The sequence below is a fragment of the Talpa occidentalis genome, unplaced genomic scaffold, assembly GCF_014898055.3.
Source record: "Talpa occidentalis isolate TD23 unplaced genomic scaffold, MPIMG_talOcc4v2.1 talOcc4.12, whole genome shotgun sequence".
NCBI classification, from domain to species: Eukaryota; Metazoa; Chordata; class Mammalia; order Eulipotyphla; family Talpidae; genus Talpa; species Talpa occidentalis.
In genome coordinates, this window is record NW_023601212.1 from 94,313,554 (window position 1) to 94,336,694 (window position 23,141).

At 55.9% G+C, this 23,141-nt stretch overlaps 1 protein-coding gene across 1 annotated transcript in view; it reads left to right on the forward strand.

Moving 5' to 3' along the window:
• MYH11 (myosin heavy chain 11) overlaps nt 1-23,141 on the forward strand; it is an 86,426-nt gene that overhangs the window by 60,762 nt on the left and 2,523 nt on the right. The window contains exons 20-40 of the mRNA XM_037507553.2: nt 1,714-1,822; nt 3,535-3,666; nt 3,759-3,965; nt 4,849-4,986; nt 6,046-6,169; nt 6,425-6,596; nt 7,602-7,814; nt 8,812-8,956; nt 11,234-11,440; nt 12,699-12,803; nt 12,889-13,041; nt 13,238-13,486; nt 14,958-15,170; nt 15,424-15,636; nt 15,805-15,966; nt 16,345-16,473; nt 16,687-16,775; nt 17,175-17,298; nt 17,847-18,055; nt 18,799-18,907; nt 19,015-19,187. Coding sequence (XP_037363450.1) covers nt 1,714-1,822; nt 3,535-3,666; nt 3,759-3,965; nt 4,849-4,986; nt 6,046-6,169; nt 6,425-6,596; nt 7,602-7,814; nt 8,812-8,956; nt 11,234-11,440; nt 12,699-12,803; nt 12,889-13,041; nt 13,238-13,486; nt 14,958-15,170; nt 15,424-15,636; nt 15,805-15,966; nt 16,345-16,473; nt 16,687-16,775; nt 17,175-17,298; nt 17,847-18,055; nt 18,799-18,907; nt 19,015-19,187 — 3,375 coding nt within the window. The remainder of the gene's footprint in view (nt 1-1,713; nt 1,823-3,534; nt 3,667-3,758; nt 3,966-4,848; nt 4,987-6,045; nt 6,170-6,424; nt 6,597-7,601; nt 7,815-8,811; nt 8,957-11,233; nt 11,441-12,698; nt 12,804-12,888; nt 13,042-13,237; nt 13,487-14,957; nt 15,171-15,423; nt 15,637-15,804; nt 15,967-16,344; nt 16,474-16,686; nt 16,776-17,174; nt 17,299-17,846; nt 18,056-18,798; nt 18,908-19,014; nt 19,188-23,141) is intronic.

Genomic DNA, 23,141 nt, shown 5'->3' on the forward strand with positions numbered 1-23,141 from the left:
GGGCAGAAATGCTACTACTTTAGATAACTGCGGTTACCTAGGGCCAGGAAAGAGGTGAAGACTGCAGGCCCTAAAGCTTTAGACCTGGGTTCTCCTCCTGGCTCTCCCACTTACTTGCTGATGAGCCTTGGGCAAGTCACTGTACTTCTCTGAGCCTCCAGCCTCTCCGCTGGAAGATGAGCATGACCATACCTGGCTGTGAGGCTTGCTCATGAGGAGCCAGCACAGCGCTGCACGGAAGGGGATGAGAGCAGGGTCTGGTTATCATTTCGGAAGTTAGACTAAAAGAAAGCATCCGAGGAAAGAGTATTTGACTGTGACTATATCCTCATGTTCAAATAGGATTCAAAAGCTAGGGTGTTGGAGGATCTGATGCCCTGGGAAACTTCGGGCTGGGCAGGGGGTCAGGTTTCTCCATGAAAACCACATCCCGAAAGAGGACAGTGGGGACTTGTGTGGATACAGTTCATCTGTGAACACCACCGGTTGACCTTGACCTGTTCGCACTCACCTTTATGCAGACTGTTGACTATTCTTGGGTTCTGCATTCATGTATAAAACCAACCTTGGTTGAATCTGTGGATGCAGAACCCACAGACTGCAGGGCTGGCTAGAAGGGCTTGGACATCTATGGATTTTGTTATCTGCAGCAGGGTGGAGGGATGGTGGTGGTTGGTCCTAAAACCAACCCCCAGATACCAAGGGAAGACTGTTGTTAAGCGTTGGGGGAATCAAAGATTATATATGGATTCTCAACCATTCGGGGACAGGGGGAGTGGCGCTTTTTTTTTTTTTTAAAAGATTATTTATTTATACAAGCACTGGGTACAGTCAGAGGCATGGGAGGGTGAGAGAATTCACCAGAGCAGAGAGCAGAGCAGGCAGAGTGACGAAGTACACTGCTGAGGGGAGCAGTGGGCGGCAGGAGAGGTCTGCGCGCCATGTGGGACCCTCTCCCGGCGGCCGGGGATCGAACCGGTGCTGCAAAGGCTGCGGGCAGCTTCACAACCCAGCGCTTAACCGCTGCGCCACCAGGGAGGCCCGGAAGGCACATTTTTAAGGGCCAACACTAGCTCTCTGTCTGGTGAATGTGTTTATCATGAGATAGGACCGCTCTCTTGTCTGCAAGGCCTGATTGCACCACACTGAGTCACTGCCAGGTGGGAGGCTCTAGGTCCAGCAACTGGCCTAACTTAAGTTTCCTAACTTCTCTGATGCCACCCTCCCACCTCTAGACTGGCTGAGGCTATGCTGTTCACCATGCCCAAGATGGCAGCTGAGCACACTCACTAGCCTTTAGGGAGGAGGTGTGCTCGTTTAGTGACAGCTTGAGTTTCTTCATCTGCCCCCAGGGAAGAACGGGTTTGTCAGACTCTCTGCTTTGGTGCAGATGTGGCACAGCTGGGTGTGTGCAGGGCCCACCTAGGATCGGTGTCCTACAGATTGAGCTCCTAGATATCGTTCAACCCGCAGCCCCAAGCCCAGGGCATTTTGTGAGCCCAGGGTCTTTGGTGTCCCCCAGGAAAGGCTATGGGTTGCAGGTGACCTCAGTGGTCTGTGCCCAGGTGAGATGCGAGGCTGATGCTTGGAGCCTCCTGAGGGGTTGAGCTGGAAAGAACAGGCAGAAGTCTGGCTTTCAGGATCCTACAGGGCAGGAGGCTGTGATGAGGCTGATGGGGAGGCTTGTGCAGTAACCCCCTTCCCTTTCTCCAGGGCCTTTGCCAAGAGGCAGCAGCAGCTGACAGCCATGAAGGTGATCCAGAGAAACTGCGCCGCTTACCTGAAGCTGCGCAACTGGCAGTGGTGGCGGCTGTTCACCAAGGTGAGCACCCTGGGCTTGTCCGTGGCCCAGGCCTGTCCCGCCTCCCCACTCCAGCAGCCCCGGAGATGGGACTGGAGATGCTTGTTGGCAGGCATACGAGAGGCCTGGAGGTCAAGCTCCCCCGTCCTTAGCCCGTGGATTCCAGCTGTGACCTTAACACAGCTCTGGAACATTCCATTTACCACCAGCATCACCCGTGTGACCCTTTCATAGCCACGCCCGCCCTCCACAGCCCCTGCAACCACTCACCTCTCCTTTTCTAGAACCGTGTCATTTTGGGAGTGATGTATCCGTGGAGTTAGGCCATACGACACCTCCGGCCTTGGTTTTTTTCACCCAGCACCATTTTTTGGAGATCCTGCCAGGTGGTTGTGTAGATAGAGGGTTTGTTTCTCTGGCTATACATAAAACCTGCCCTAAGAAAGTCGTCAGAAACAAGGAAAATGAGGCAGCATTGCCAGCTGTGACGGGCCGGTCGACGACACGCTTCCCTTAGGCGCCCTGAGTGTGTAAAGGGACAGGACCCAACTACTGAGCAGGTGTGAGCATGGGGGACCAGCCATGAGCGGGCTGCAGGCTCTGGTCTTGTGGATGTTGAGTGGGGGTGCAGGCAAGAGTCATAGGAGCGAATGCGTGAGGCGCACGAGAGGAAAAGACAGGGTCTGCACAACGGGCATCAGACACAAGAGTCACGAGCCAGCCTGGGAAGGGGGAGAAGGCCGGTGCTTTTGGCAATGGGCATCCCCACCGACCACACCCCTGAAAAACTGTCTACAAAGCCCTCTGACATTAAAAAAAAATTGGGGCCTTATTTACAATGGCAAAATTCCACTGCCCACTGCTGGCAGGTCATTCATCAGTGAGGGCTCATTCATCTACAGAGTATTTTCCAACTACTGAGAATGGTGGCAACCTAAAAATAAAGTTGTAATATAAAAAGAAGAAACACACACACATAAAAAGGAAAAATAAAGTTGTAGAAATGATGTAAGAGCATCATTATTTTCCAGTTTTAAATACTAGAAGTCACATGTCAAACTGGGCAGCGTGAGCTTGAGTGTATATTTTAAATGTTTAGGGAAAAAGACTGGAAGAAAAAATAAAAAATGAGTTGATCAGCAAAAAAAAAAAAAAGACTGGACAAGAGGCCTGGAGGTCAAGCTCCCCCGTCCTTAGCCCGTGGATTCCAGCTGTGACCTTAACACAGCTCTGGAACATTCCATTTACCACCAGCATCACCCGTGTGACCCTTTCATAGCCACGCCCGCCCTCCACAGCCCCTGCAACCACTCACCTCTCCTAATAATGACCCTGGATGTAGAGGATGCCCCACATTTGCTCCTTGGAAGGAAACATCCATTTTCCAGCACAATCTGTAGGAAGGGGTGGGGAGACACTTTGCAGCTTTTTCAGTTGCCCTAGTTTAGGGTTTCTCAACCTTTGCGCTATTGGTATTTGGGATGGATAATTCCATGTTGTGGGGGCTTTCCAGTGCATTCTAGAATGTTCAATGGCATCCCTGGTCACTAGATGCTGGTGGCATCCCTCACCCCAGTGTGACAGCAGAGACGGTCTCCAGAATCACCAAATGTCCCCTTGGAGGGTGTGGCTTTGGGTCCAATTGTCTCCAACTGAGAACCACTGATTTCATTTATCTTGAGTGGATCCCTTGTGCTATGAAAACAAGTGACAGGCTGATGATGTGTTTGCAGGTGAAGCCCCTGCTGCAGGTGACACGGCAGGAGGAGGAGATGCAAGCCAAGGAGGACGAGCTGCAGAAGATCAAGGAGAGGCAGCAGAAGGCAGAAACGGAGCTCAAGGAGCTAGAACAGAAGCACACGCAGGTACCCGGCCAGGAGCGTGACCGGGCAGCAAGGGAGGGTGGGCTCTATGGCCCTGTGAGCCTCACTGGCCACCTCCCCACCCCTGCATGTAGCTGTCTGAGGAGAAGAACCAGCTGCAGGAGCAGCTGCAGGCGGAGACAGAGCTGTACGCAGAGGCTGAGGAGATGAGGGTCCGGCTGGCAGCCAAGAAGCAGGAGCTGGAGGAGATCCTGCATGAGATGGAGGCCCGCCTGGAGGAGGAAGAAGATCGGGGCCAGCAACTGCAGGCTGAAAGGAAGAAGATGGCCCAGCAGATGTTGGTAAGGCCTGTAGCACTGAGACCGCACTTGGTGGCTACCAGGGCACTTCACCTCCCTTCAGGCCTGGGAGATGCCTTTGATGATATGATCCTCACTGAATAAATAGACTAAGACCTAGAGAGGACAGCTTTCTGCCCAAGGTCCCATCACTACAGCTGGGATTCCAGAGCCTGCTCTGCCCTGCCTGTTGTGAGCTCTCACCTCTCCTCCTAAGAGCAACCCCTCTGTAGGTACCTGTATGAGTCAGCTATTGCTGCAGAACAAAACAGCCCCCAGCTTAGAAGCTGGAAATAATAACCATTTATGTCACACCATGAGGAACTTTGAGTGGCTTGGTTGGGGGGTGGTCTGGCTCAAGGTCTCAGAAGGTTGACATCAGGATGTCAGGCAGGGGTGAGGGGATTGTGGTCGTCTAAAGGCTCGACTGGGGGTGGAGGACCCACAGGGCCTGCTCACCTGGCTGCAGGCAGGAAACCTCACTCAGCTCATTTCCATGTGGTGCTGACTACTCCAGAGGAAGTGAGTCAAGGGAGAGAATGGGGGAGGAAGCCACAGGCCTTTTATAGTCCAATCGCTGATGTTACACCCATCACTTCCTCTTATTTTTATTTGTTACATCAAGTCACTAAGTCCAGACCCCTCCCCCAGGGGAGGAATTAAGCTCCACCTCTTGTGAGGAAGAGTACCAAATAATTTGTGAACACATTCAAAACCCACCAAGATATCAACTGTCCCTATTTTACAGATGAGGAGACTGAGGCTTCATTTCCATTAAGAGGACACCACAGAGCATGGGGTGTCTTCACTGCAGCTAGTCCCCAGAGCTCTGTGAAAGTGACTTTGTTTTAAACAAGATGGTGATTCTCTTCCCTCTCCCACAAAGGACCTGGAAGAACAGCTGGAGGAGGAGGAGGCTGCAAGGCAGAAGCTACAACTTGAGAAGGTCACAGCAGAGGCCAAGATCAAGAAACTGGAGGATGAGATGCTGGTTATGGATGATCAGAACAATAAGCTGTCAAAAGTGAGTGGGTCTGAGCATCTGTGTCAAAATGACAAGCTCACCAGATGCTTGACTTTTGAAAGCGAAGAACAAGGTATTGAAAGCCAAGCCAAGGTTGCCTCGAGCAGTGACAAGGTCACCCGTGACCGTGGTCTGGATGTGGGATGCTGTGGACTGGGTCCCGAGTGGTCCCCCCAGCCCCAGGCAGCCACAGAGCAAGTCTCAGAAACACCACGACCAGTGGGGCCAAGTTGGTAAAGGCAGCTCATGTGCCCAGATTTGGGGTCCTCTCCCATATTCCCATGGGCCATTTCTAGTTACTCAGAGGAGTCCTGGCTTGCCTGAGACTGAGGGCTCTCAGGGGTGTGGGACTTGTAGCACCCAAACTAGAACAGTCCCCATATCCCCTTGGACAAATAGGATACCCTACTTAGTAACCACTAACCAGCCCCACTGAAGATGGGCTCCCTTTAGTTCTTTGAGCTAAAGATCAGCAGGCCCTCTGGTGGGTACAGGGCATGCCTGGAAAAGGAGGACCTTGTCCTTGGAGAGCTTATACGCAAGTGAGACAGCAAATAGACAGTCTTATAGGCAACCATTAATTCCCATCATGATCAGAGTTCTGAAGGAGGTTCTTACCATATAATAAGAGCAGAGCACTCGGGGTGAAGGTAGGGTATTCCAGGAAGGCTTCCTGGAGGAGGTGACATTTAGGTGAACATCTAAAGTGTGATGAGCAGCTAAAGGAAGAAGGGAGTAAACATCCCAGGCAGATGGCCTGGTTTGTGCAAAGTCCCTGGGGCAGGGATGAGCCAGAATGTGGTAGGAAGCAGGAGGAGACCTCATTGACTGGGACATGGAAGCATGAGGGGCAGAGTGACATGACATGAGAAGAGGATATTATTGGGGTTTTTTTGATTATTGGAAATTACTGTTAGGGAATTTCACTTTATCATTTAAAACTCCAGCTTGTATTTGGTTAAAATGTGGGTTTTTCTTTTACCTATTTATCTGAACATTACTAAAAGTAAAACACAGATCCTGGAGAACAGAAACACAGTATTTCTCTTTCCCCCAAAGGAACGAAAACTCCTTGAAGAGAGGATTAGTGACTTAACGACGAATCTTGCAGAAGAAGAAGAAAAGGCCAAGAATCTTACCAAGCTGAAGAACAAGCACGAGTCCATGATCTCAGAACTGGAAGGTAAATTGGCCATCCTTGCAGAGAGGTTGCGGGTGGATGTTTTCAAAGCAGGAAAATCAGAAAGGGAACTTGAAGATGGCAGATTATTTCAAGAGAGGTAGGCTCCCCGAGTCACCCTCGTCAAGACACACTGGACGGACAGTGGCGTGACTGTGATGATTACGGGGGACATGTGCGTGGGTGTGAATTTCCTGCGGGAAGTGCCAGGCGGGCGTCTCTGGAGGATGCCCTCCTGAGGGCCTGGCTCTGTTGCAGTGCGGCTGAAGAAAGAGGAGAAGAGCCGGCAGGAGCTGGAAAAGCTGAAGCGGAAGCTGGAGGGAGAGGCCAGTGACTACCACGAGCAGATTGCTGACCTGCAGGCGCAGATCGCCGAGCTCAAGATGCAGCTGGCCAAGAAGGAGGAGGAGCTGCAGGCGGCCCTGGCCAGGTAGCGCGGCTGGCGGCATGGCCTGTGTGTCCACGTGCCCTGTGGGCCTCTGCCCACCTGCAGTGGCAACCTTGGTCCGGGTGGCCCTAGGCTGGTAGCACCCGCTGGCACCCCAGAACCATGTATTTGATTTTCTCCCCTTCCCTCCCAGCTCACCCACTTTGTGTCACCCTTCTCCCTACATGTCTGCCTTTAGGGTGCCCAGTGCTTGCACATCCACACTTCTGTTCTAGGTGTCTAGTCGCCCATGCCAATGTGGTCCATTCCACCGTACCTCGCACAGCCCACACCACGGCTGTCGGCTCCCCGCCCCCAGCCTCTCCTCTGCTCCCTCTTTCTGTGAATGCCAGTCTCCTCCTTAGCTTTGCCCACTCTCAGCAGGCTGCAGCCCTCACGTCCTGCCATCCTTGAAAACATGCCCTTTCCCCTTCCTGGCCTGTCCCAGCTCGGCTCGTAGCTGGGCTCGCACTAACTGCCTCCTGGGGCTATTGCAGCAGAGCAACCAATGCCCACTCACCTGCTCGCTGCGTGCCAAGCTCTTTCCGGTCTCTGCGGATTCCTGGCTGGAGTGCTGTGCTGCCTCCATGTCCCGAGGACGAGGCTGAGCCTGGGGTAGTGGTGGAGCCCGGGACTGTCACCCAGCTAAGCTGGGACCCAAGCCCTGTGGCTTCCTGATGGGTCCCCTGCCAGTTCCTTCTCTTCCAGTCCATGCTGCCTGATGGCGCTCAGTGACCAACTGAAAACCTAGCTCTAGGGTGTGAGCCTGCTCGAGACCCCACCTCTGCCTGCTCACTAACCCGGCATTTGCCTTGCACTGCCCCTGCTTGTAAATCTCCCAGCAGCTCCCACAGCAGGGAGAGGTTGGCTGTGTCTTAGGACCAGGCAGGACACATTTTGTTCTCTGCAATGAGTGGCTGGTTCCAGAAAAGCATTTTTGGCCACGGTACGAGCCAGCAGGGGGCCAGGGACCCCAGGGCCCTGATTCTGGTGATCTGTGCCTGACAGGCTGGATGATGAGATTGCCCAGAAGAACAATGCCCTGAAGAAGATCCGGGAGCTGGAGGGTCACATCTCAGACCTCCAAGAGGACCTGGACTCAGAACGGGCAGCAAGAAACAAGGCGGAGAAGCAGAAGCGGGACCTGGGGGAGGAGCTGGAGGCACTGAAGACAGAGCTGGAGGACACGCTGGACAGCACGGCCGCCCAGCAGGAGCTCAGGTAGGGAGAGGGAGGGTCACCGGGGAACCCCACGGGATCCTGACTCAGGATTCCGACAGTTTGTTTTGACCTAAATGTGGACCTTTTTAACCATCTTGTTTTGGATCCCAAAGCAGGACACACTCGGTCAGAGGATAACTTGAAAACTAAACGAAAGTAGACACCAAAACCATCCCCCTTTGCCCCCATGGTGAATGTATTTATTTCCTTCCTGTCTTTTCATATGTGTGGAAGTAAATTGAGTAAATCTCTAAGCTTTAATTTCCAAGGGCGTGTATAAGTTTTGTGGAAGATAAAATAATATTTTATTATTATAAACAACAAAAACTCACAACAAAAACACGCATTTGATAGTGCTAGATAATGAATGCTGACTTTAGTAAAACTAGGTTGTTTAGTCATTCAACAAACAAATTTTGAGTGTATTCTGTGTCAGACATTGAGAGCGATTTCTCACGCCTTGGCTTTTGCGTTTCATCTCTTATCTGGAAGCCAGCAAAACATTGTGTCTTCCCATCTGGCCAAAAGGACAGGAAAGGCCAGCAAGGTCTTTAAAAGCCTGGACTGGAAATCAGACTGGGTTCAGATCCTGGCTCTGTCGGCCCGGGCAAGCTGCTTACCCTCCCTTTGCCGTATTTTCTCCAGCTGGAAGATGGAAATGATAATGTTCCTGCCACTTGGGGTCACTCTTATCTGAGAGGATGTTTATGAAGAACTCAGGCCAGGGCCTGGCATAAATAATAAATAAGAGCTAATATGACTATCTGGGGAACAATATAATTTTGCATCTCTCTGCCAGCTCTGAGATGATCTGGGCAGGAAACCTCCTCGTTCTGCAGTGGAGGAAATGTCAGGTTCAGAGAGGGGAGGTGACACACCCGGTCACGCAGCCAGGGAGGGTGGCAATGGAGACCTCAGCTCAGAGACCTCTCACTCCTTGGACAGCGCTGTGCGAGGGGAAAGCCTGGCTCACCTCCGCCGTCTTCCTCCTGTGCAGGGCCAAGCGGGAGCAGGAGGTGACGGTGCTAAAGAAGGCCCTGGACGAGGAGACGCGGTCCCACGAGGCCCAGGTCCAGGAGATGCGGCAGAAGCACACGCAGGCGGTGGAGGAGCTCACGGAGCAGCTTGAGCAGTTCAAGAGGGTGAGTGGTGACATGGTGGTGATGACATAAGAGCCTTCCGCCAGCAGGCCCATGTGACTCCTCAGGGTCTGTGCTGGGACAAATAGCAAGGTAACGGAATTTCTAGTAATAAGTGCTTCGGGCGCATTACGTCACTCAATCCTTGCGATCACCCGGTGGGCCCATCTCACACGTGAAGGGAGAGCGGGCCCAGCCATTAAGACCTCACCCAGCCCCATGGCTGGTCAGGGCCAGAACCACACTATGGACCTCAGCTGTGTGGCTTTGGGCCCCACAGGGTGGGGGTGACAGGAGCTGCCCCCAGCAGGTGAGCAACAGCTCAGCAGTAACTTAAGTCCGGGTCAGTCTATCCATCTAAATTTCTCTGCAGACTGGAGGAAGACTGTGAAGGTTTTATTTCTCTAGCAGAGTTTGAGAATGATGCCATCTAATTCTTCTGTTGGATGATTTTCCTCAGCAACCCCACTGCCCCACCCTTGCTAGGCGTCCCCCAAGCTGGAGGGAGTGGGCGTGGCATTGCCTACCTGACTTGTTAAGAGTTGGCGTGTGTTTCCATCACGGGTCGAGGTGAATATCCTTCCATGAAGTGGTTGCCCGAGCATTTTTCTGTGAGCTGCTTCACTGCCATTTGGACCAAGCATCTCACAATTTCCTGTACTAGGAGGAACGCCAGTGGTCCCTCACACACAGCACTGGCCAGGACCAGATGCTGTCCCAGCGATTTGCAAACACTAACTCCTTTCATTCACCTGTGGCCCTTGCTCAAAGCACATCTCCAGCCCCCACCCCACCCTGGATCCAGTGGGGCTAGGACCACTCCTTGCAGCACCGTGCCACCCTGAGACCCATCCTCTGAGTAATACGGCACCTGTTCACGACCGTCCCTTGTCAAGAGGGATCTAAACACTAACGTTCAACATTTTGTCCATTCTTTCCTATTTGGGGCAAATAAGATTGCGCCTGTCATCACAGCCCTTTGTCATAAATTTCCCCTTTCTGTTATCTTTCCTTTTCTGTGCCCAGAAGTTATTTTTTAATTTTATGTAATTCGAACCCAGATGGGCTCTTCCCACCTGAAGTAACTGGCCCTCCGAGCAATGGTGTGTGTTTCTTTTAACTTTCTGGCTGGAAGTGGGGGCCCAGAAAGAGTAGCTCCTTATTCTCTATCCACCTTTTGGAAGGATTCGGCTGTTCAAGACCCAGGCGGACACATCTGTTTCATGCACTTCTGCCCACTCACCCAAGTGCATTGAAAGAGAATTGTCTGCATTTTGTTTTGGGTTCTGTGAGCTTGTTTGGAACTTGGGACAGTATTCCTACCTGGGCTGCCCTCACACAACTGTAGTCTTGCCACAGTCCTGGGGCCTTTGTCTGGGATAATATTTTAGTGGACCTCAGGTTCCCTCAGCCACCCACCCCGCCTTGCTTATCAACCCGCCCCCATCACCACTCAAGGCACCTTGTCTCTGTCCAAGGTCCAGACAGCTCCCCATCCTGCCTGGAGCAGAGGGAAGGTGGCTGCGGCTGCCCAGGGGCTGTGGAAGCTGAGTTGTTTGCTCTTGGGATCCAAGCATTTCTCTCCCCTCCTCCCTGCAGCCCTGGGAGAAGGCCTGTCCTCTCTCCTGCTTCTGCTTTATTTTTTCCCTAGGGAAATGCACATGCCTATCGGTGCTGATTACATAAAATAACTTTCACTATCACAGTAATAGCAGTGGATGCCTGATGATAAACGTGCAGGCAACAGGGAGCGGTAGGGGTGGCGCCAAGGGGAGTGTGCTGCCCCATCCACAGGCCAGCTGCTCCAAGAGAGTCGGCTGAACATTGCCATGGAGGAGGGCAAGAATCCCGCTTCCAGGTTTTTAGTTTGTTTTTTTTTTTTAATGGAAAGCCCTAACTGTTGAGGTATACACAGTGCAAGTCACCACTCTGATGACATCTGCATCCTTAAACTACCCCACAGTCGTTGTACAGAACACTAGATTTTAAAAAAGAGAAGCTGGGAGTCCAGATGGAGAGATTTCTTTATTAAAATGTTGGCAGCTCATTGTTTTTAAAAGTACAAAATAGTGTCTGGGGGACATGATGGCAGGTTGCATGCAGCTCCTGGGTGCCTTTCTACAACAAGAAAAGTCTTAGCATGATGGTACTTCCCATCCTGGGGGTCCCTCCCCTGAGGCGTCAAGTGCAGGTCACTGGACCTGAGGGGGGGAGAGGCAAGGACAGGGTCCACGTACCCACCTTAGAGCGTGCTCCCCTCCCCTGTGCTTCTTTGGCCAGGCCAAGGCAAACCTAGACAAGAACAAGCAGACACTGGAGAAGGAGAATGCAGACCTGGCGGGCGAGCTGCGGGCGCTGAACCAGGCCAAGCAGGAGGTGGAGCACAAGAAGAAGAAGTTGGAGGTGCAGCTACAGGAGCTGCAGTCCAAGTGCAGCGACGGGGAGCGGGTCCGGGCTGAGCTCAATGACAAGGTGCACAAGCTGCAGGTGAGGCACGGGAAGACCCACTCCCCCTGGGGACCCCCTCTGCACAGGAAGAAGCACTTTCCAGCTAAGCGACGTCTCTCTGCTGCAAAGCCCATTGGTTTCCTCCAGTTACTTTCCTGGAGAGCAGATGGTTGCCCCATTGAAACGCATCTTTAAAAATCTTCATCCACTCGTTCAAGCATTTATGGAGTACTCGTTGCCTGCCAGGCACTGTGCTTAAGCCTGGGACACCACAGCCAGGAAGGAGACACACGCCCCTGCCCCAACTGACTCCAGACTAGTGGAGGGAGAGGCATGAAGACTCACATAGGCGGACGTGAAACAAGTCTAAGGAGGGGTGGCACATGATGCAACAAGTGCAAATCACAAGAGGGGCTTGGCCTGGCAGGGGGAGTCAGGAAAGGCTCCCTAAAACGCATGTACCATCAGATAGTAAGTCTACCAGGCAGAGAAAAGCATGTGCAAAGGCCCAGTGGTAGATGGAAATTCTAAGAGCTCACGTCAGGCCAGGGAGACTAGAATGCTGAGTTGGCAGGCGACCTAGAACATAGAAGAGGTGGTTGTAGCCAGGTGTCACCGGGCCTTGGAGCCCCTGTCACATGTATGTCTTTACTCTGAGTGGTGGGAGCGAGTGATGGATTTTTGGCTGATACATCATGTCTGTTTATCTTTGGTCTTAGCTTGAATTAGACATTTGGCCTGGCATCTGAGATACGGGTCCAGTCTGGGGTAAGGGGTGGGGGGAGCATTAAATAGGATTTTCCCACATGCAGTCGAGAGCAGGGATTTGGTATCCTGACACAAGCAATGTTCTGGAGGACCAGATCATGGTCATCTGCAGCCTCACTGTAAATGGGGAGAGGATGGAACGACAGGGCCTGCTCAGATACCAGGGCTGGAGGAAAAGGCACGGGAAGCAGCAGAGGGCTGCTCCCCTTCAGTGTCTTTGGTTTGGGCCATGAGGGTTGGTGAAAGGGCACAGAGTGGGGGTGAGGACAGAGCCCCTTGGGAGTGGCGGCGCCATCTGCGGCTGCTTCTCCCTCCTTTAGGAGCATTTGCGGCCAGAGCATCGCAGGGTCTGGGCTCTCAGGCCTACTGTTCCAGCTCTGCCAACCTTGGCAGGGCCCCGGAATCCTAGTGGTGGGAACCCCGGCCTGTGCACACCCCAAGGGCAACCACATGAGTCCCGAGGGCTCACCTTCCTTTGAGGAGCCTGTTCTAGAGGTTCTGACTAACCACGGGCTCTCGGCACCCTCAGAATGAAGTGGAGAGCGTCACAGGGATGCTGAACGAGGCGGAGGGGAAGGCCATCAAGCTGGCCAAGGATGTGGCATCCCTCGGGTCCCAGCTCCAGGACACTCAGGTGGGAATCATGCCCCATCAGCCAGGGGACCTGGGCTGCGTCCTTCCAGGGTGGGTCCCTGGACCTCCGTGTGCCCTTTCCGTAGGAGCTGCTTCAAGAGGAAACCCGGCAGAAGCTCAATGTGTCCACCAAGCTGCGGCAGCTGGAGGATGAGCGGAACAGCCTGCAGGAGCAGCTGGATGAGGAGACGGAGGCCAAGCAGAACCTGGAGCGGCACATCTCAACGCTGAACATCCAGGTGTGTGCCCGTCACAGCCCAGGTCAGGCTCGGAGGCTCGCCTGCGGCAGAGCGTGGGCACCACTGTGCTCAGCTGCCCCTGCCCGCCTGGCCTCTGAGTCAGGAGAAGGTGGTCGTCACCTCTCAGTGTGCGGGCACAGGGACAGGGGTCCGTCTCGGCCCCCCTCTCACCCCACCCCGGATGCTGCCATTTCAGCTCTCTGATGCTAAGAAGAAGCTGCAGGACTTTGCCATAACCGTGGAATCCCTGGAAGAGGGCAAGAAGAGGTTCCAGAAGGAAATTGAAGGCCTCACCCAGCAGTACGAAGAGAAGGCGGCTGCTTACGACAAACTGGAAAAGACCAAGAACAGGCTTCAGCAGGAGCTGGACGACCTGGTCGTTGATTTGGACAACCAGCGGCAGCTGGTGTCCAACCTGGAAAAGAAGCAGAAGAAGTTTGATCAGGTACAGGGGGCAGGCCGGCCACTCTGTCCGGGACATGGGTGCCGGTGCTGCTGGGTGGGGCTGGACGCAGCGGAGGGCCAGCTGGCTCCGCCTGACCAGGACATACGGGGCTCCGAGGTCAGCGTGGGGAGGGTGGCAGAGCCTTCACCTCGGAACTGCTCTGGGCATCCCCACCACGAGGGCCACCAGCAGGCACAGCAGCGGCTTAGGGTCTAGCTCCCCAGAGGCACGAGATTTATGTGCATCTTCTCGTCACTCAGTGGGTATCTGAGAGCCTGCCGAAGTCTCCAGGTTTCTACTCTGTACATAGTGTTTCCCCAAATGTTTCACTAAGAACTGTACAGACCCCACAAAGTTGAAAACTCTGTGCAGTGGACACCTGTAAACCTGTCCCCTGGATTTGAGTGTGAATATTTCCCACTTCAGCTCAGATTTTCTTATATGGGTGTGTGGCATCTGTATCTAATCTTTTGGATGCATTTCAAAGCAGATATCTGTACATTTCCCCCTCAATGCCTCCGTGTTGCATATTAACTAGATTCCCTTAATAAATAACTTTGCTTCTTTCACGTACAGTGAAATGCACAGATCTTAAGTGTGCACAAGGCGAGATCTGACAAACACCCCTATCTGTATGACCCAAGCCCATAAATACCTAATTTTAATATGTTAATCAGAGTTAGAAAGGATGATTTGGTTTGCAAGTGACTCAGGTTTTACAAAAAACAGTGGGGGCTCCCTGCACTGACCCCCCACCCCCACCCCACCAGCCTGTCTAATGTGCTGTTTCATGATCTGGGGGAAGGCCTCGGAGGGTCACTTTGGTGTTCCCCTGTCTTTGCTGAGTACTGAAAGTTTGATTTTTGGATGTTAAAATGCACGCTGTCCCGCACCGCTCACCTCCCCCAGGACGAGGCTGACGAGCACAGAGCTCTCTGAGCTGCTCCTCCCAGCAGAGTGGGAAGTGTGAGGACAGACCCCGATCTTTCCACGCCAGTCCGCACACTCATCTCCCCTGCTATGGGTACAAGTTGTGCCCTACTTGTGGCCAAGAAAAGAGGGATCACTGGCCCTGAAGGGCTGAACGTCGCCTTGCCCTTGGTGGCAGCAAGTTCTAACCAACACCGACGGCGCTCGTGGTTTCAAAGCACCGAGATTCAGCAGAGGCTGGTGCTGCCCAAGGCTGATCTAGAAATAGGGGCCCCCAAGACCATCTCAATTATTCCCATAGGATCCAAATCACTTAATGGCGGGGGTATGTTGAGACCTGTCATGAGGCGAGCTTGTCGTGCGAACGTCAGTGTGACCACGCAGCTAGACGGCCCAGCCTGTCGTTAGCAGGACCGTACCTCGCCCGCACCTGGATAAATTCAGTGGGAGACAAGGCTCCGACCCCATGATCTGCAGTTAAATCTCGTTGCCCCTTGAGTGTGCCTGGAAGTGACTCCTGGCTCTTTCTGCTGCGCTGTAGCTGTTAGCCGAGGAGAAGAACATCTCTGCCAAATACGCGGATGAGCGGGACAGGGCCGAGGCAGAAGCCAGGGAGAAGGAAACCAAGGCCTTGTCCCTGGCGCGGGCCCTGGAGGAGGCCTTGGAAGCCAAAGAGGAACTCGAGAGGACCAACAAAATGCTCAAAGCCGAGATGGAGGACTTGGTCAGCTCCAAGGATGACGTGGGCAAGAATGTGAGTCACTCTTGGGGTCCTGCTGCTCCCCCGCTTGTGTGTCAGCGTGTGGGGCTGGCTGTGCCTCTGTCCTGCTCAGCAACGACCAGGAGTCAGAGACTGGTGCAGAGATGGGGCCTGGCTGGGGCTGGAGTCTGAGTCCACGGTTCCAAGGGAGGCCCCCCGGTGCACATGCGGGTGGGGAAGAGTCCTCGCAGCTGCTGCCATCACGGGCTGCCCCACCGTACTCATGAAGTCCACCCTCACGTGAAAGGTCCATGAGCTGGAGAAGTCCAAACGGGCCCTGGAGACCCAGATGGAGGAGATGAAGACGCAGCTGGAGGAGTTGGAGGACGAGCTGCAGGCCACGGAGGATGCCAAGCTGCGGCTGGAGGTCAACATGCAGGCCCTCAAGGGCCAGTTCGAGAGGGAGCTGCAGGCCCGGGATGAGCAGAATGAGGAGAAGCGGCGGCAGCTGCAGAGGCAGGTAATCGCACAGGGGCCCGGGAGGTGGGTGGCCGCTTCTCTCTCCCGCCGCCCCACCCCGGCTGCCTGGAGACGGTCTCGCCCGGGAGCTGGGGCTCTGCTGGGCGCCTCCCAGGGCTGGACCTCCTAGGGCTGGCCCACTTGCAGCACTGCTTTCTTCCTGGCTCAGCTTCATGAGTATGAGACGGAACTGGAAGATGAGCGGAAGCAACGTGCCCTGGCAGCCGCGGCCAAGAAGAAGCTGGAAGGGGACCTGAAGGACCTGGAGCTGCAGGCCGACTCGGCCATCAAGGGCAGGGAGGAGGCCATCAAGCAGCTTCGCAAACTGCAGGTGGGTGACCCGCGTGCAGGCACAGGAAGAGAAGGGAGGTGGCATCTCCCTTCTGGGAAGTCGAGGCAGCTCATCTGCCTTGGCTCGCTGCCCAGCTGCTGTTCTATCACCATTTAGCCTACCCTGGGAAGGGCACTGTACTGGGCACAGCCTCAGGTCATACCAGGAGCCGTTTCTTACAGGGTTATCCAGGGCACATCCAGAACAAGGTCCCCAAGCAGCCCCCTGTGGCTGAGGGCAGTGCCACGGCCAGGGGGACTTCTCTGTGGTTAAACGTGGAAGATTCTAGGGGTTGGCGTGGACGGGGAGTTCGGGCCGCCAGCCTGGGTGAGTAAGGAAGGACCTCTTAGTCTCACCTGTCGACCCCTCCCCCTGCAGGCTCAGATGAAGGACTTCCAGAGGGAGCTGGAAGACGCCCGTGCCTCCAGAGACGACATCTTTGCCACAGCCAAAGAGAACGAGAAGAAAGCCAAGAGCCTGGAAGCTGAACTCATGCAGCTACAGGAGGTAAAGTCTTCTCGCTGCCACACGGTGGGGACCCCGCTCCCCGAGAGGATGAAAGGCACAGGCTTTTCCCCTTCCGTATCTGCAGAGCCTGCCCGGAGCTCGGGGAGGTGCGGCCACTTTCAAGGGTAGCTGTCGAGACCAGGAATGCAGGGTGACAGGAGCAGGTGGTTCCCCGGCAGGACAGACCACAGCTCTCTCCTTCCCACCCTGCAGGACCTGGCTGCGGCTGAGAGGGCTCGCAAACAGGCAGATCTGGAGAAGGAGGAGCTGGCCGAGGAGCTGGCCAGCAGTGTGTCAGGAAGGTATGACTCCGCGTGGGGAGCAAGGGGTCCTGACTCAGAACTGGGGAGGCAGCTCCTCAGAGTCTCCTGCACCCTTTCAATGCTGAACACAATAGACCTGCAGAGAGCCCGTGACGGGAGGGAGCCCATGACGGGGGCCACAGGGGCCTCAGGGTTTTCACCTCCCCATCTGGTGGGGGCAGGGGCAGCCTGGAACAGCAGGGAGGAGAGCTGGCCCCATCCCAGACCTGGCTTTGCCAGCGTCCACTGGATGTGAGCCCTGGCTCCGCAGGTCCTAGTCGTGTGACTTGTTGACAAGTCTCCAAGCCTCTCTGGGCCTACCTTGCCTCAGTGATAAAATGAGGGCTGTCGCGGGGCACTGCCTCTCTGTGGAGGGGGACATGGCTGTGTTTCCCTCAGGAATACGCTTCAGGACGAGAAGCGGCGCCTGGAGGCCCGGATTGCACAGCTGGAGGAGGAACTAGAGGAGGAACAAGGCAACATGGAGGCCATGAGCGACCGTGTCCGGAAAGCCACACAGCAGGTGGGGCAGGGGTTGCACCAGAGCAGCTTGAGCCCGGGGTCCCCCTATAACAGGGTCAGAGCCCCACACTGCAGGCTCCTGTGTACCAGGCCTGGGCTGGGGGTGGAGAGCAGGGAAACCCCAGCTTTGGGGACCTAGGGCGTTCACTCCACACTTCTACTCCCCTTCTGGACACGCCAGCGCCCTGCCGGTGTCATGCCAGCCTGCAGCACCTCACCTGGTGGTCTGGCTGCCTCCAGGCCTGGAGCGGGGGCCTTTCTCCCCACCTGCGCAGCCCAAGCCCTGGCCTAACCATAGTGGGTCCTCGGTGAGGTCACTGAGCACCAGCCCATGACAGGTGCGTGGCTGAAAGCCGCTCACCATCTAGTGTGGCCAGACAGGAGCCAGGGCAGGGAGCCCGGTGGTATGGGGCCGCTGCCTCTGCAGCTGAGCCTTAAGGGATGAGCAGGAAAGAGCTGGTGGACCAGGGAGAAGGGCTCCAGGGATGCAGAGGCTGGAGACCGGAGGGGGAGGAGCCCCACCCACCTTGCCACCTTCACCGTCCCCAGGCCGAACAGCTCAACAACGAGCTGGCCACGGAGCGCAGCGCGGCCCAGAAGAACGAGAGCGCCCGGCAGCAGCTGGAGCGCCAGAACAAGGAGCTGCGGAGCAAGCTGCAGGAGATGGAGGGTGCGGTCAAGTCCAAGTTCAAGTCCACCATCGCCTCGCTGGAGGCCAAGATCGCACAGCTGGAGGAACAGGTGGAGCAGGAGGCCAGGTACAGCGGGGCCGGGCCCATTGCTGCTCGTCTGCTGCGGTGGGAGGGGGCACGAGGGGGGTCCGTCCTGGATGCGAAACCCGCTGGGTGGAGACGCGGGAGAGCCAGCCCCCTGCTGTCAGTGCACACGTAGCGTGGCTCCTCCCACCCGGAGCACGGGCTGCTTTCCTCAGTCTGCAGATGCCCAGACTGTCAGCACCCTCAGCACGGGCGTGCGTGGGGGCCGCTCACAGAGGTGCGCCTGGGCTGAGGGCCCCCCCCAGCACATCTGCCCCATGAAACTGCAGGGTCTGACCCTTTCTGGGAGCAGCTCTGTTGACAATTCACATTCCACACGCCCACCACTGAAGGCCGGGTCCATGGTGTTTAGTATATTCAGACAGGTTCACCCTCAGTCAGCCTCGGGACATTCCCCACCTGGGTACCGTCCCCTTCAGCCATCGCTCTAGCCCCCCCATTACCTACTGCCTGTCTCCTGCCTGCCCTGGGCATTTCCCATGTGTGGAGCCAGACAGCACGCGGCCTGCTGGGCTCCTCCACCACGAAGGCTCCAGGGCTCACCCGCCATCCCGCGTGCTGGCGCTTCGTTCCTTTTAGTAACCACATAACATTGGGGCCTTTGACCAGTTCTTGGGGTGAGGCCGAATTGGGGGCTCAGGAAGTGGGGCCCCCCATGGGTGGGCGAGATGCTGGTCTGGCTCATACACCACCTGACGCCGTCCCCGCGCCCCCACTGCACGCAGGGAGAAGCAGGCGGCCGCCAAGGCGCTGAAGCAGAAGGACAAGAAGCTGAAGGAGGTGCTGCTGCAGGTGGAGGACGAGCGCAAGATGGCCGAGCAGTACAAGGAGCAGGTACGGCCCCGGGCGCCTGGCCCCGGGCCCCCCAGCCGCAGTGGACGGGGAGAGGGGCTCCGGGGACGCACCCGGCTCCACCGCCTCTGACCGGGGCCCCCCCACAGGCAGAGAAGGGGAACGTGCGAGTCAAGCAGCTCAAGAGGCAGCTGGAGGAGGCAGAGGAGGAGTCCCAGCGCATCAATGCCAACCGTCGGAAGCTGCAGCGGGAGCTGGATGAGGCCACGGAGAGCAACGAGGCCATGGGCCGGGAGGTGAACGCCCTCAAGAGCAAGCTCAGGTAGGAGCCGGCCCCTGCCCAGGGGTGCAGCCCGCAGGCGGGGAGAGGAGACTCAGGCCTGCCACCGGGAGTCGTGAGGAGGACGCACTGCCCCCCAGTCCTGGTGCATTCCTGGGGCACCCCCGTATCTCCTTGTGCATCCAGCACAGCCCAGAGGCCTTCAGCAGGGCTCGGCTCAGACAGGCACCCCCAGCAAAGGCCCAGCCTTCTAGGCCTCGCTACCCCCATCCCGGCCTCCTGCAGGGAGGGCCAGCAGGAAGAGGCTGACCCCAGCTCCCGAGACCCCACAGGCCCACGTGAGGGACAGCTGCAAAGTCCCGCCCCCTCCTTTCTGGCCTCTCTCCATCTCCCGTCTCAACTCGGGGCTCCTCGCCAGCACGGCCGTTTGGCCCCTCCATCATGGGCCGGTCTGCACGGGAGGTCAAGTAGCCTCCCATTTCCTGCCTCCCGCCCTTCTGACTTAACCAAGAAATGGAGATGACCGTGAAATGTGAACAAGCCCCCCCGCCCCGCTGCCAACTTCCACGCTGTCTGGGGCCAACAGCAGCCAGTCCTCTGACAGAGCGCCCCCACCCCCCTCCTCGGCGGGGTTTTCCCAGCAGCTGCGCTGTCCTTGCAGCCCCCCAGACACCAACCCAGCAGTCAGCCCGCACGTGACCTGCCTGCAACAGCGGGGTCTCCTCCTCAATGTCCTTCGAGGGCCTTCCTGGACACCACCCTCCCCTGGGGTCCTTTCTCCACCTCCTCTGCTGGCAGCTCACCTCAGAGCCCCTGGCCTGCCCCAGCTCCATCTTGGCTCTCCTTCCATCTCTGTTCAGTGCTGGGTGATCTCAAAAGCTCGGGGCTTCAAAGTTCCCACTGAGGCCAGCAGCTCCCTCATTTGTGACTCCTGTCAGCTGACATCCCTGCTCCAGGCCTAACGTGCCCACCTTGTGCCCTGCCCGAGCCCCCTCTCCTCCACGCCAGCTCTTCTCATTACTTCCCCGCACAGCCACGGAAATGATCAAGTCGCTGTTAACACAGGCCACAAACTTGTGGTCTTACTTTATTTTCCTCTCTCCCTGTGTCCCATCTGGCAGGAAATCTGGTCAGTGTCCCCTTAAAAACACCACATATCAGAACCCAGCCACCGCCTGCCACCCTGGGCCACTCTCTCCTCCTATCCAGTAACTTTTTCGCAGACTCTTCCCGGGCCTGCTTCACACTAGCCCTCTGACAGTCTGTTCTCAACACCAAGGACCAGGGATCCTGCTTAAATGAGGTCGAATCACATTCCTCCTTTGCTCGTAACCCTCCAATGCTTCCACGGGGAACCTACATGATGCCTTTACAGTAAAACAGATGGGTCCACAAGACCTACGTGATCTCTGTCGACTGAATTCTAAATTACCTCCACTTTTCACGCTGCCTCAGGGCCTTTGCACTGGCTGACCTCAGCACAGCTGACCCCTCCTTCCTCTCCTGCAGAAGTTTCCTCATCTCTGTTGTCCTCGCTAATATTTTCTACCTCACCCCTACAGTTCTGCTTTCTTTGCCCTAATGCCATCACACAACCTGCTGCATATTTCACTTGTTTTTCACCCTTGGTCAGCAAGTCGCACTATCCCCAGTGTCTGGGATAGTGCCGGGCACGAGCTGAACCGTCAGTGGTCAGGTCGGAGATGATGGTTCTCCACCGCCTCCAGCCTCTAACCACCTGTGCTTCTGACTTGGTATTTTCTCCGAAACTGCCTGTGTTAACCACACACACACTTGCAAATAAAAGACGTGACCCCTATACTGTTAAACTAGCACCGCCTGCATTGACTGGTCACAACATAATTAAACATACAGTGAAGGGGGCAATGAGTCTGGCTTTTGTGGCCACATGACCCAAAGGTCTGCGTCGGGAGTGAAAAAGATGCTGGCAGCAAGTAGACTCTGACATGAAACAACATTGTTAGAGTTAAAGGGAATACCTTTCTCGGTGCAAGGCGGGGTGTGCCCAGGAGCCATCTAGAATCACCTGCCATATGAACTCCAGACTTCTGAGAACCCCTACATGAGATAAGGGCAAAGGCTGAACCCCGATGAGAAGAGGGAAGCTGGCTCAGGGTCTGGGCCTCAGGAAGGAGCCCCCAGATGGTACAAGGGGAAGGGCTGTGAGTGGCTGGTGGAATGGAAACCAGCCCTCACCTCTCAGGTACAGCAGGAGCAGCTTCTGGTGGGGGGGGGGGCTGTCCTGGACGAGCTCTGCTCTCACCATTTGGTCCTCAGAATATGCTCTGCAGGTGTCTGGGCGTGGCTACTCCTCCGGGGCTGGGCCTCCAGATGGGTGGCGGGAGCTGTCCACCACTCTGCATCTCTCACCCCTTGCTAAGCACCCAAGGATCTTTATAGGGAGCGTTGAATATCCCTGTGGGTTCTACCCCCCCACCACTGACGTTCCAAGGTTTTCAAGCCAGGATGAACATAAGCCTCCCAAGAGCATAAGCACAATGTGGGACAGGGGCACATGCCACTAACACAGAGCTCTGGGGCTCTGAGGGAGGCCCCTTGAGTAAGGAATCGCAAAGCAGGTTTCACAGTTTTATCAACTAGATACTTCCCGACACCCCCGAGCCTGGCCAGCGCCCACCACGGGCCAGTCATCTCCAACCTGGGCTGCCAAAGGTGCCCACTGACCAACCTGCTAGAGGCAGGAGAGGTGGTGAAAGCCAAGGGGCACTGGCCACAGGAGATGCTGTTGCAGCCTCTGCCAGGCATGTCTCAGGTTCTGTCCTGAGCACCATCCAGAACAGGTCTGTATGGAGGGAGGCACAGACTGCAGTCATTTAAAAAAAAAAAAAAAAAAAAGGTAGTTCCAAGGGCAGAACTTTTGCTTTCCAACTGCAAAACACGACGTTAGTGTGCCAGTCTCTCCCAGAGCTCTCCGCTTCAGAAGCCAAGTGTGACTTCAAAGTGCCTTTAAGTGAGCCAAAGCAAGTGCCTTCGCGGCTGGGAAGGCACCCGAGGGTGGTCTGGGAGCCGAAGGTAACCGCCAGGGCCTCTCTCTCTGTTTCAGAGGCCCCCTCCCCCAGGAAGCTCCGCAATGACTTGCCAGGTATCCTGCCCTCACCTCCGCGCACGTGTGTGGCACTTGGCTTCCATTTCCTTTCTGCCCAGCGCGCTCTCCCTGCCCTCCTTTGCCCCTTCTTGGCCCTTGCCAATTTCCTTGAGATTCCTGCAAAACCAGAAGGCTGGGGGAGCTTAGGTCCAAACTGCCCTTCACCTGAGGGAAAGCTGACACAAGGCCCCTCCTCTCCCGATACTTTTTAACCCCCCACTGCCGCTTGGGCACGGGACATGGCAGTGAGCGCACCCTCGCCCCTGCGTGCGGACGAGGCTGGAGGCTGTGTATGGTGCTTGGGTCATTCTTACCCGACAGAGAGGGCGTCCGTCACCATTTGGAAGCCTGGCTGTGCTGTCCTCCCCCACCCGGCTGGGTGTGTTCTGGAGAACAGCTTCTTTCCGTCTGCTTGGGGTCACAGGTTGGAATTGACACAGTACAGGGTCACGGTAACTGCCTTCCAGCCCTGTGCCCCGCTGAGCAGCTTTCACAAGCGTGCCTGCAGAACACAGGAGCTCTCACCCCACGCCTTACGAGTATTGGGGCTGTGACACTTAGCCAGACCCAGCTGCTGCCTGCACTCTCATGCACAAGGCTGGACGCTGGCCACTGTAGAGCCTCGTCCAGAGGCCTCCTGGGCACATACCCATGACCGGGGACTGGACACCCAAGATCGAAGTGCACAGGCCCTTCACAGACAGTTACAAGGCCCTGACTTCCCTGGGACACTAACCTTTTCCTTCCGTGAAGTTAGGCAGCTGGGGCTGGTCTAACACTTGTCCTTCCAGAGAGGGCCGAGGAAACCCTGGCTTGGGGCCATCTTCTCTTTTGGGGGATCTCGGCTTTGCTGTCGCTACCCAAATACT